Here is a 12083-nt window from a genome sequence, read left to right on the forward strand (position 1 = left end):
GCTAATCAAGGTCCTTTGTGTAATAGGTGGTTAAATTTGTTCTATCTCTATTTTCTTAGCATGTCCATTTCACTAAGAGAACTATTCATTAGGTATATCTACTTGTCTTTGATATAATCTTCACTTCAATATTACACTCCTAGTCAAAATAGGATAGGTGATACCTCTTCCAACTTCTAAATGACTCTTGATCCTACGGTTAAGGTTAACACTAGACTTACTAAACCTCTTCCCTCGAACGATTATGATTGATAGTTTTAGATAGGAAGGTTTAGGTAGACCATGGTTTAGAATTGTCAGGATTTGGGCCATAGAGTTTGATGATGTACTTGATATTTGGCAATTGTCAAACCCATGTAATGGTAGATAAGATGATGATCAAGATATGATAGGAATACATAGGTAGAGCTCCATCCGGTTTTCTCAGAAAAAAGAATCTTGGACCTTTTCATTCTTTTCAGAAGTTCAACGCATCTTCTCTCTCTCCCTACTCTATGGTCTCATTTTTTTAGTTTTTCGTGAATTATCAAGGACATCACTACATAAAATATGCTAGTGTTTTTTTTATGAATCATTAATGTATAGTACTAACATCTAGCCAACGTTTGTTTTTCTGATCTTTATGTATCCTAATTGGGCAATCCAAAAAAAGACCTGCCCTGCACAACCGTGATGTCTTCATATAATTTTTTTAAGCACCGAAGAGTACTTTTGAACTCGATGCTCGGGATTAGAGTCCTAACAGTTGAGAGAGAAAGAAACATTGTCTCCCATCACACAGCCGTCCTAGCATATCTACTCGTGTCTCCCAAGGACCTTTTGGGCTCGTCAGACAAATAATTGCGTCCAGCCACACGCTCCAAAGACCTTTTGGGTCTAGCGCGACTCAATGTAGTGTACGGAGCCACGAGGCCGTCTCCAGAATGTCAAAGTTGTGGAACGATGCGTACCCTCCTAGGGCATCGGTTGCGTGTTATATAGCATAGGGAAAAGCCCCCATGCGTGGCAAATACAAGTGTTGTGCGTGTACGTCGGAGTACTACTCCGTACACGTACACATATGATATTACATACGCTAACATCCCCCCTTAATCTGAACCACATAAGAGGTTCAGATTACGCTTAAACTCATCGAGACACTTGACAGAAGGGGCTTTGTAAAATCATCAGCTACTTGATCTTTAGTTGAGATGAACTTGATAGCCAGATTGTTGCTAGCAATTCTTTCCCTCACAAAGTAATAATCAATCTCGATATGCTTGGTACGAGCATTGAAGACAGTATTAGCGGACAAATAGTTAGCACCCAAATTATCACACCATAAGCAAGGCTTTTCCTATAAGCGCACACCAAGTTCATGGAGAAGAGCTTCAACCCAAATTAATTCAGCAGTGGCATTTGCAAGAGCTTTGTTTTCTGCTTCTGTACTAGAGCGGGACACAATAGCTTGTTTTCCGGCACACCAGGAGACAAGGTTGGGACCAACAAAGATGGCAAAACCACTTGTGGAATGCCTGTCCTCAAGACATCCATCCCAATCTGCACCTGAAAAGGCACTAAGAAGAGTAGACTGAGATCGTATAAATGTGATACCAATGCGAGTAGTGTCCTTGACATAACGGAGAATACATTTGATAGCAGTCCAAGGAGCAGTGGTAGGAGCATGAAAATATTGACAGACCTTATTAACAGAAAATGACAGGTCTAGGTGAGTGAGGTTAAGATACTGAAGAGCACCAACCATACTTCTGTACCGTGTACTATCATCGGGACCAAGAGGAGTACCTTCATAGAGAGACAGAGACTTAGAAGAGGATAGTGCTGTAGGTGCAGCCTTAAACTCAAGCATATTAGCCTTAGCCAGAAGATCATGAGCATATTTTTCCTGAGTGAGGAGCAAGCCATTAGAGATCTTATTCACTTCAAGACCAAGAAAGTAATGAAGGTCACCTAGATCTTTGATAGAAAAGTTATCATTTAGATCCTTGAGCAATGCAGAGATGGCATAATCAGAAGAACTGGTCAAAATAAGGTCATCAACATAAATCAGAACAAATATAGTGACACCAGACTTAATGAAGAGAAACAGAGATGTATCAGTCTTGGAGGGAATAAAGCCAACAGCCTGTAACTTTGAGCTCAACCGAGAATACCAGGCACCAGAAGCTTGCTTCAAACCATAGAGAGCCTTATCAAGCTTACAAATATAATGGGGAGCATCAGGATGTGCAAAACCTGGGGGCTGTTTCATATAGACCTCCTCTTCCAGAACACCATAAAGAAACGCGTTCTTGACATCTAGCTACCGTAAACTCCATCCTCGAGAAACAGAGATAGAGAGAACAATTCTTATTGTAGCAATTTTAACCACATGACTAAAAGTATCTTCATAATCAATATCATACCGTTGCTTGAAGCCCTTAGCAATAAGACGAGCCTTGTAATGATCAATAGAGCCACCACCCTTTCTTTTAATACGATATACCCACTTGCAATTAATTAAGTTTAGGTTGATGCCAGGAGGAACAAGGTGCCAAGTTTTATTTGCAAGAAGTGCATTATACTCCTCCTCGATGGTAGTGCGCCACTTGGCATCACCAAGAGCTTCAGAGAGTTTGGTTGGTTCACCTGTAGGATGTAGAAGAGAACATGCCATAGCGAATAGTGCCATCAGTGTACTGTTTTGGAATACGAATACCTTGTTGTAGTCGAGTGCGAACACCAATAGTACATGCAGCAAGTTGGATGACAGGATGAGGCGAAGGAGAAGCATCATCATCAGCATTTTCGGAGTTTGTCGCAGAAGAGCCTATACCAGCGCCAGTCGCAGAAGATCCCGCAGGAGAGACGTTGGCGGCCAACAGTGTAGGAGACAGGGAGCGGGGTGGCGTGCATGCAGCCAGGGGCGTCGCGGCACGTGGACGCTCTGGAGTGGAGGCAGAGGGTGCATGGTCCAGGTGTCACGGCTCGTCGACGTGTGGCGAATGCGTGATAGGCGATGCAGGCGCACTGCCCGCATGCGGCGAATTAGCCCGCGACGAGGAGAACGAGGTGGACGCGGGAGAATCTCCGGCGCTGCCATCAACCTCGGGACCCAGCGCGTCAGAAGAATGTTCTGGTGGATCATCTTCGTGTTCCGCGCGCGGTGCAACAAAAAGCACCTCATCTTCAACTTCAATTTCTGGATGATTGGTTGCACCGTTTGAGCTGAAATTTATTCCTGTAGCTTCAGCTGCTTGAGACACATTAGTAATTGGCACAATAGTAGACATATGATCATCACAATTATGTGCACCCTCATGAGAACAAGATGATGAAAGAAGTAAAATCTCTTTTTTAAGAAGTGCACTAGCATTAGGATGAAGAGCTTCAAAGGAAAAAAAACATGTTCATCAAGGACAACATCACGTGAGATATACACTCGACCTGTAGAGACATCTAGACACTTGACACCCTTATGATGAGGACTGTAGCCAAGAAAGACACACCGCTTGGAACGAAAAGCAAGTTTCCTTGTGTTATAGGGACAAACGTTAGGCCAACATGCGCAACCAAAGGTGCGAAGAGCATCATAATTTGGTGTGATATGAAGAAGTCTTTCAGTGGGACACTCTTTATTAATAACCTTACTGGGAAGCATATTGATGAGAAAAGTGGCTGTGAGAAAAGCTTCATCCCAATATTTAAGTGGCATAGATGCATTAGCAAGAAGAGCAAGGCTAACCTCAACAATGTGACGATGTTTGCGTTCAGCAGAATCATTTTGTTGGTGGGCATGGGGACAAGAGACATGATGAGAAATACCAACTTTTCTAAAGAAAGCATTGAGTTTTTCATACTCGCCCCCCAATCAGTTTGCATAGTGACAGTTTTGTATCAAATTTGCGCTCAACATATTGTTGCCAATTAAGAAAAGCTTGATAAACACTAGAACGCTTTATAAGCAAATAAATCCAGACAAACTTGCTGTAGTCATCAATAAAGCTTACATAATATGCATGTTTCCCAGTAGAAAGTGGGACAGGACTCCATACATCAGAGAAGACTTGCTCAAAAGGAACAGTAGATCTACTGGTAGAGATAGGATATGGCAACTGATGACTTTTTGCTAACCGACAAGAATCACAAACATATGGGGTAGTTTGTGGGGTATAAGCTATTTTATTTCTCCTAAGAACTTGTTGAACCACAAATACCTACGCTAACACAGAACACATGGCTCCTTGCAGGCGTGCTGGACGCAATGCGGGGTGGCGTGGCGAGTGGAGGGCCAGCCTGTCATTCACACCCCTGCTGGTTCATATACCACATTTCCCGCTCGTCGGTACTCTTTCCCACCTAAAACATCGCCGCCGCTGCGTAGTCAGTCCTAGTAGTCATGGCACCAAAATATCCGAAGATGAAGGTGAAGAAGACAATATGTAATATTCAAAATGGCGCACGCGACAAACTGATGGAGGGAACTTTGAACTATGCCATTTCAACGCAGCGAGCCTATTTTGATTAATATTTTGGTTAGCAAAAACTATTTGGATGTGTCGCGCCCCAAACGTGGCATGAAGCGATGGCTTCCCCCAAATGAGCGACCCGACGCTTTGGCCAGACATTGTTTGGAAGACACGACTAGAGATGGTACGACTCCTCCATCATCTCGGCTTGTTGCTCCAGCGGTGAAAGAGCGTGGGAAGTGGGGACCTAGACCTATGGTTGCAAATATAGTTAGCTTATTAAAATTAGGTAAATTGTGGTACTATAGTTAGCTCGTGATGATGCCGATGTTATGCTGAACAAGTATTTTTTTCTGACTCCTTGTCAATCTAATCAGCGTTGATTATATCAATGGCTTGAGAAGGAGGGAGAACCGTCCGATCGTCTCCATAGGCATAGGGGTTGATTGGTTGCTCGCGGAATTTATCTGCATGAGGCGAGATCTTTTCCCGGAGTCACGAATAACCAGACCAAGTCTAGATCCCTAAATCGCACATAGTTTGGTTGCTAACAATCTTTTTTTTTGCTCGTTTGTGCATATTATTTGGTTGGAAACTGAGATGGAATGTGGGTAAGAACACGTAAATTATGAATGTTTGTTTGTATACGGTCCCATATTCTTGATACCATTCCTCCGAAGTGGTGACATTACTGCTCATACATCAGAACTAGCAGGCAGTCTAAGAGCAAATAAAACTTAAAAGCAAGATTAAAATGACATCGGGTTCAGCCCTAGCTACCTTCAAATAGCGGACATAGATATGTAGTTGAGCCCTAGCTAATATCAAATGGTAGTTCAGCACACAAGTACTAGTTATAGACACAAATACATGTAATTCATAGCATACGATGTCAAGGAACATCTCATTCTTATTCTTCGGATCATGGTGTTGACTTTGTTAGCCCACATATCATCTGCCCACTCCTTCCTCTTGTTCCTCCAAGACTTGTTATCGGTGGCACCGACACCAACCTCGCTAGGATTCTCCTCTGGGAAGAACTCATCCAAACCCCACCATAAGATCCAGTTGTGCAGAATACAATATGCAAGAACAAGCTTAACTTGGGTGGAGAAGGTGCGGAATGGCTTCTGATCAAGGATCTTAATTTTTTCTTTAGCGCAGCGAATGCCCTCTCGATAGTGACTCTAAGGCTAGTGTGTTTAAGATTGAAAAGTTCTTTGACATTTTCGGGGGTAGAACCTTGATGAGAACTCATTGAGATTGTACCTTGTTGACCTGAACGTTGGAAAAAATCTAGGGCGGCAAGCATATCCGGCGTCAGCTAGGTAGAACTTAAACTCGGGGGCTTGGAGGCCATCATGTCTCTCCAGCTGATAGCAAGAATCATTGCATCATGAGTTGAAGCTTCCTACCCAACAAGCACATATGTGAACCTCATATCAAAATCAAAAGCAGCAAGCACATTTTTACTAGTGTGGTGCTTTCTCCCCCTGTAAGCATGAGTCTGGGCACTTTTGAAGTGATATGAGTACCATCAATCGCCCCAATATAATCCTCACATAAACATGAACAAGTCGTTAGGCGTCAGTGCCATACAATTGTGTAATCGACTGCAAGATAGTGTTGATCATCTTGAAATATGAAAACCAGCGATAACTATCTTTGATCTTGGTGGGAGTGCTTGCAGATGGCGGCTTGGTCATCTCTCCTATGAGTTCTCCAATAGCATACATGACTTCCTTGAAGTACCAAGAGATAGTATGAGTCGATCTCCTCCAGAGCTGTGAATCACTCGGAATCTTTGGTTATGCCCAAGAACATGAAGGAACATAGCACTTGCTCTTCGATGCAGGTGTGGGTACTATCTTTGAGCAACGGCCTTGACCATATTTTCTACACAAGTTGGTTAGAAGCCGCTCTTTTCATCCTAAGAATGTTCACAGCTTCCACATCGCCATTGTTGTAGATGTAGTTCATATTTGCATCTTCTCTCTATCGCGGTGAAGCATTGGTGCATATGTGACGTGGGGCCTAGCGTCTGCACAACTCTCTCTCTCTCTCTCTCTCTCCCTCCCTCCCTCCCTCCCTCCCTCCCTCCCTCCCTCTCTCTCTCTCTCTCTCTCTCTCGACCATCAAAATGATCCAGACTTCAACCGCAGCTACGCGGGCACCCGCTTGAACAAAGAGCCTCAGGAGCTCGGCCTAATTATTTCGTATGAGCTAAATCGGGGAATGAAGTTTAAGAAAACGAGCTAAAGCACTAACGGTAGAGGTGGGACTGGATTATAGGGGTTACAGTTTTCTTTGATGCAGGCCTCATTCCGCTGGAGCCAGATACGATATGAATCAGAGGTTCATGAAGTCCAAGACGGCTCGCCGTTCCTGCAGATCTTTGATACCCACACTCGCGGGACCGTGAGAGAGCTAACGCGGAAATCTCCCCACTCGGAGCTGTTGGTGCCACAGATCTAAATCACTGCCGTCGTAACCGACTACGTAGGACGGTGAGGCTACTTTGAGCGCATAAACGAGGAGCTAATTTCCAGCTCCTGCCATCTCCCCCGCGCTTCCCATGCACAAACATTTCATCGATTTGTGCTCGTCAGCGCAGAAACCGCCGAATCAAGCGTGCCTTCCAGCTAACTTTTGGGCCGATTTTGCGCTGCAGAAATTCTGGGCGATCCAACGAAACACCCACTTTCTGACCCAACAACTATGAAAAAGGGGCTTGCAAGCAACCAATCACGCCCATAGTAAATCTAGTACAGATGAGATTATTTGTACAAGTCCTGCTGGTTTTTCCCAGTACAATAGAGCAGTAGAGCAAGAGCAAGAGCAAGCGAGCAAACCACATGCACACAAAGCGTGCCCATCTTCTTGGAAGCTGTGGAACGTTCAAACAACCGATCATGACATCAAGACAATGAATCTGAGTCCGAAGAAATTATACGCCTTACGCCAAAAAGAGAAGATGGGTGCGGATCTAATGGTCCAGCCATCACAACAATAATCCCTCCTTTCAAGATAGGTTGCATATTATTGTTTTCGTCAAAGTTAAGTTTTATAAGTTTTGATTAAGTACTAAGAAAAAATATATCAACATCTATAACACTAAATACATATAATATAAACATATATGTTTTATGGTGGTTCTAATAGAATTTTTTTATATTTTAGATATTCCCATTGTTTCTATATACTTGGCTAAATTTTGTAAGTTTGATCTAACTAAAAATTATGGACAATATGTTTTTGGAGGAAATGAGCAGTAATCTGTAATCTCCAAACAAAAAAAACGAAGGGAAAATTGCACCCTTTTGGGAATCCCCTTGCCTCCATGGAAAGAAACCCACGAGGAAGAAATAGAGTGTCAAACAAGCCTTGCATAGCAATGTTTCTATTTCAAAAATCAAGATGGACTTCAACTTAACCATGCAACACATTCATGAGTACATCCTCTTATGGGGGCATCTTAATAGCAGTCATCTAAATGAGGACATTGAAGACTATCTTTTGGAACCTCACGGCCAATGGGGAATGTATTGGGAAGTGTGGGCGTCTCCAAAGGTGAAGTTCTTTGCATGGTTGGATCTTCCTAATATGTTGTGGACGGCGGATCGCCTAGAGAAAAGGGGATGGAACAATTGTGAGATATGCCCTCTTTGCAAACAAACCCAAGAGATGACGGTGCACATATTTTCCCCATTGTCACTATACCAAGAGGCTTTGGGGGTGTCAAGGAGTGGCTCAGGCTCCCTTTCATTTTCCACCCAGGAGTGGACGAAAGACATTTCTCTCAAAGCTTGGTGGACAAGCATGCATGTCGCGTAAGGGCATTCCAAACGGTAAAGCTATGGCCTATATCACCATACAGTTAGTTAGATGGTTTGGAAAGAGCGAAACACAAGGATCTTCAACAATAAATCCGTATCCCCCGGCCATTCTACTGAGATAATTAAGAGTGAGGGGAAGCTTTGGGTCTCCACGGGAACGAAACCTGTTAGAGTTGTAATTTTTTGGAGAGTAATCCACTATGTTTTTTTTTTTCAACAAGAGTAATCCACTATGTAAATTTATCCTTGAGTACTAACCTTTCGTTTTATTTGATGAATGGTGACAAATCTTTTTTCACCGTTTGAGAAAAAAAAAACGAAAAACCACAACAATAATTGAGGAAGCCAAAAAATCTCTCCGCGACCTGTCAGTCACTACTAAAGTGGGGATTGGACCCAACAATCTCTGAGCACGTGAAGATGTTGTGTTCACGGCCAGCACCACGCGCGCCGTACTATTTGTACGAAGCTCCTTAGGAGCTCATGTGGCACAGCTGCACAGGCGTACGTGAGGCGCACAGGCGAAACGTAGCCGAAGCAACAAGTGACAAAGCGAGAGAGCAAGAGCGAGCGAGGCAACAGCAGGGTAGCTCGCCATGGGGTCATCGCCGCCGGTGGAGAGGCCGCACGCCGTGATGGTCCCGTACCCGGCGCAGGGGCACATCACGCCGATGCTGCAGCTGGCCAAGCTGCTCCACACCCGGGGCTTCCACGTCACCTTCGTCAACAACGAGTTCAACCACCGCCGCCTGCTGCGCTCGCAGGGCGCGGACGCGCTGGGCAGCGTGCCGGCGTTCCGGTTCGCCGCCATCGCCGACGGCCTCCCGCCGTCCGACCGTGAGGCCACGCAGGACATCCCCTCGCTGTGCTACTACACCATGACCACCTCCCTCCCCAGGCTCAAGGAGCTCGTCGCCAAGCTCAACGAGGAGGCTGAGAACTCTGGCGGCGCGCTGCCGCCGGTCACCTGCGTGGTGGCCGATAGCGTCATGACCTTCGCCCTCCGCGCCGCGCGGGAGCTCGGCCTCCGCTGCGCCACGCTCTGGACCGCCAGCGCGTGTGGCTTCATGACCTACTACCATTACAAGGATCTACGAGACCGTGGCATCATCCCTCTCAAGGGTACGTAGCACCATGTCTCTAACAGTCTTTATATATTCCCATATATACACAAGAGGTGCTTTCTTCAATTAGCAAGCTACACATGTAGTCTCTTGACTTGTCACTGTTTTACTGTGCTATCCTTCCGTAAAAGTTCCTTGTGTATCTGCTAATCTGGCTCTGACGCTTCTGTGTCAATTTAATCGGAGGTAGCATAACTTGCATAAGTACCTGAGATGTTGGGTTTTGTGATGTATGTTTTTGTTAGATCTTTGTTAAATACAATCCGTATGCATTGATGATGCAAATGCTCGGCTTCCCCATTGTGAAGAAAAAAACTCGGTTGTTGTTGGTGCAGACGAGGCGCAGCTAAGCAATGGATACTTGGACGACACGACCATCGACTGGATACCGGCGGTACCCAAGGACCTGCGGCTGCGCGACCTCCCGAGCTTCGTGCGCACCACGGACCCGGACGACATCATGTTCAATTTCTTCATCCACGAGACGGCCGCCATGTCGCAGGCATCGGGGGTGCTCATCAACACCTTCGACGAGCTGGACGCGCCCCTGCTCGACGCCATGTCCAGGCTCCTGCCGCCCATCTACACGGCAGGGCCACTCCACCTGACCGTCCGCAACAACGTGCCGGACGAGAGCCCTGTCGCCACCCTCGCCTCCAGCCTTTGGAAGGAGCAGGACGCGCCGCTCCAGTGGCTCGACGGCCGGCCCCCACGCTCCGTGGTGTACGTCAACTTCGGGAGCATCACAGTGATGTCGAACGAGCAGCTGCTGGAGTTCGCGTGGGGCCTGGCAAATACCGGCTACGCCTTCCTGTGGAACGTGCGCCCTGACCTCGTCAAGGGCGACGAGGCGACGCTCCCTCCGGAGTTCTCCGCGGAGACGGAGGGCCGAAGCATGATGTCAACGTGGTGCCCGCAGGCCAAGGTGCTGGAGCACGAGGCGGTGGGCGTGTTCCTCACCCACTCCGGGTGGAACTCCACGCTGGAGAGCATCTCCGGCGGCGTGCCGATGGTGTGTTGGCCCTTCTTCGCGGAGCAGCAGACCAACTGCCGCTACAAGTGCACTGAGTGGGGCATTGGCATGGAGATCGGGGACGAGGTGAGGAGGGCCCAGGTGGAGGGGATGATACGGGAGGCCATGGAAGGGGAGAAGGGGCGAGAGATGCGCCGCCGCGTCATGGAGCTCCGGGACAGCGCGGTGGCGTCCGCGCGCCGTGACGGACGGTCTATACGAAATGTTGATAGGCTCATCAATGAGGTGCTGCTGGCTTGAAACACATGCGGGTTGCTATCTATACTCCCTAGTTTTACATGAATAATGTGTGAGGATCTGTAACCAACCCCTTTCCATTTCAAATTTGCGGCATAATTTGAGAGATCACATGGATTAAAGATGGGAGGTGGCTAGTTCTTGGTCGATCTAAAAATATCCTAATTCTTGGTCAGCCAATTTCATGTATAATTGAGAGAAAAAAATATAATTGCCTATTCACGTGTAAGTGCACACCCATGTGTAACTTTTATGTGCAAGAATTAACGTAGAACAAACCTAATTCTCTGTTGATATAGAACTAGTAATCTTAAAGAGAACGCAATATGATGCGACTGTATGTGTTTTTATCCACGCAATACTCTCTCTCAAGAAGCATCTCGGTGTGACACCAACAAAAGTCCATAGGACACACAAATGGGCCAATGCATGCATTGCCATATCACTGTAAGTTTGTAACTCCAAAATTGATTTTAAGATGCAAAAAAGCAAGACAAGGTTTTGGTGTCAGCGGTGTTAAAAGTTCGCATTCTTATTATCACGGCCAGAGAAATAGGTTGTCAAGTAGGATTCCACCTAAGTTCCACTTGTACTATATTTTGTATTTTTAGTGTAAATATTGACACAAAAATTTAACTGGAAAAAGCAAAATACACTAAAAGTGGGATCCCCTAGATCCCACCTTGACACCTTAGGGCTCTCCAACGGGGCGACCCAACGGGCATTGAGCAACTGTTTGCTCACGTCTGGCGACGCATAGTGACCGGGCCATCCGCAGCGACGCAAACCTGGTCCAAATATGCACCTCGGATGCATCTCTGCGGACGCTGCGCGGGCGCGCAAAGTGTCCGCTCGCGTATGGCGGACGTTTCGTTGGACCCGCCTGGAAGTGACCCAGGCTCGATGCGTCTGTTCAGCCGCGCCAGTAATGGCACCGAGACGTCACTTCGGTAGTCTGTGGCTGCGTAATGGTGATGCATGATACGTTGCAAACGTATCTATATTTTTTTATGCCACATGCTTGTTTTACACCAATTTATATATGATTTACTCACACATTGTTGCACTTTTATATATTTTCCGGTACTAACCTATTAACAAGATGCCACAGTGTTAGTTTCCTGTTTTCTGTTGTTTTGTATTTCAGAAAAGTTGTACAGGAAATATTCTTGGAATTGGACAAAACAAAAGCCGAAGTCAATATTTACCGTAACGAAGACAGAGTCCAGAGGGGGGACGAAGAGGAGGCGTAGGGCGGCCAGACCATGCCTTGGCGCGGCCTGGCCTGGGCCCACACCAAGGGGTGGTGTGGGCCACCCTGGCCTCCACCGATCTCGCCCTTCCGCCTATTTATTCGCGATCTCGGGAAAAACCTAACACCCGAGCCTCCATCCACGAAATGTTC

The 12083-nt window shown here is 46.3% G+C and overlaps 1 protein-coding gene across 1 annotated transcript; it reads left to right on the forward strand.

The window, feature by feature from the left end:
* The first annotated feature begins 8708 nt into the window (after positions 1–8708).
* Positions 8709–10819, forward strand: LOC127334796 (7-deoxyloganetin glucosyltransferase). Its single transcript, XM_051361335.2, has 2 exons — positions 8709–9406; positions 9744–10819. The coding sequence occupies exons 1-2, from the start codon at positions 8881–8883 to the stop codon at positions 10679–10681; spliced, it is 1464 nt and encodes a 487-aa protein (XP_051217295.1). The 5' UTR covers positions 8709–8880; the 3' UTR covers positions 10682–10819.
* Positions 10820–12083: the final 1264 nt, after the last annotated feature.

Source organism: Lolium perenne, chromosome 2, assembly GCF_019359855.2.
Source record: "Lolium perenne isolate Kyuss_39 chromosome 2, Kyuss_2.0, whole genome shotgun sequence".
In the NCBI taxonomy this organism is placed as follows: domain Eukaryota; kingdom Viridiplantae; phylum Streptophyta; class Magnoliopsida; order Poales; family Poaceae; genus Lolium; species Lolium perenne.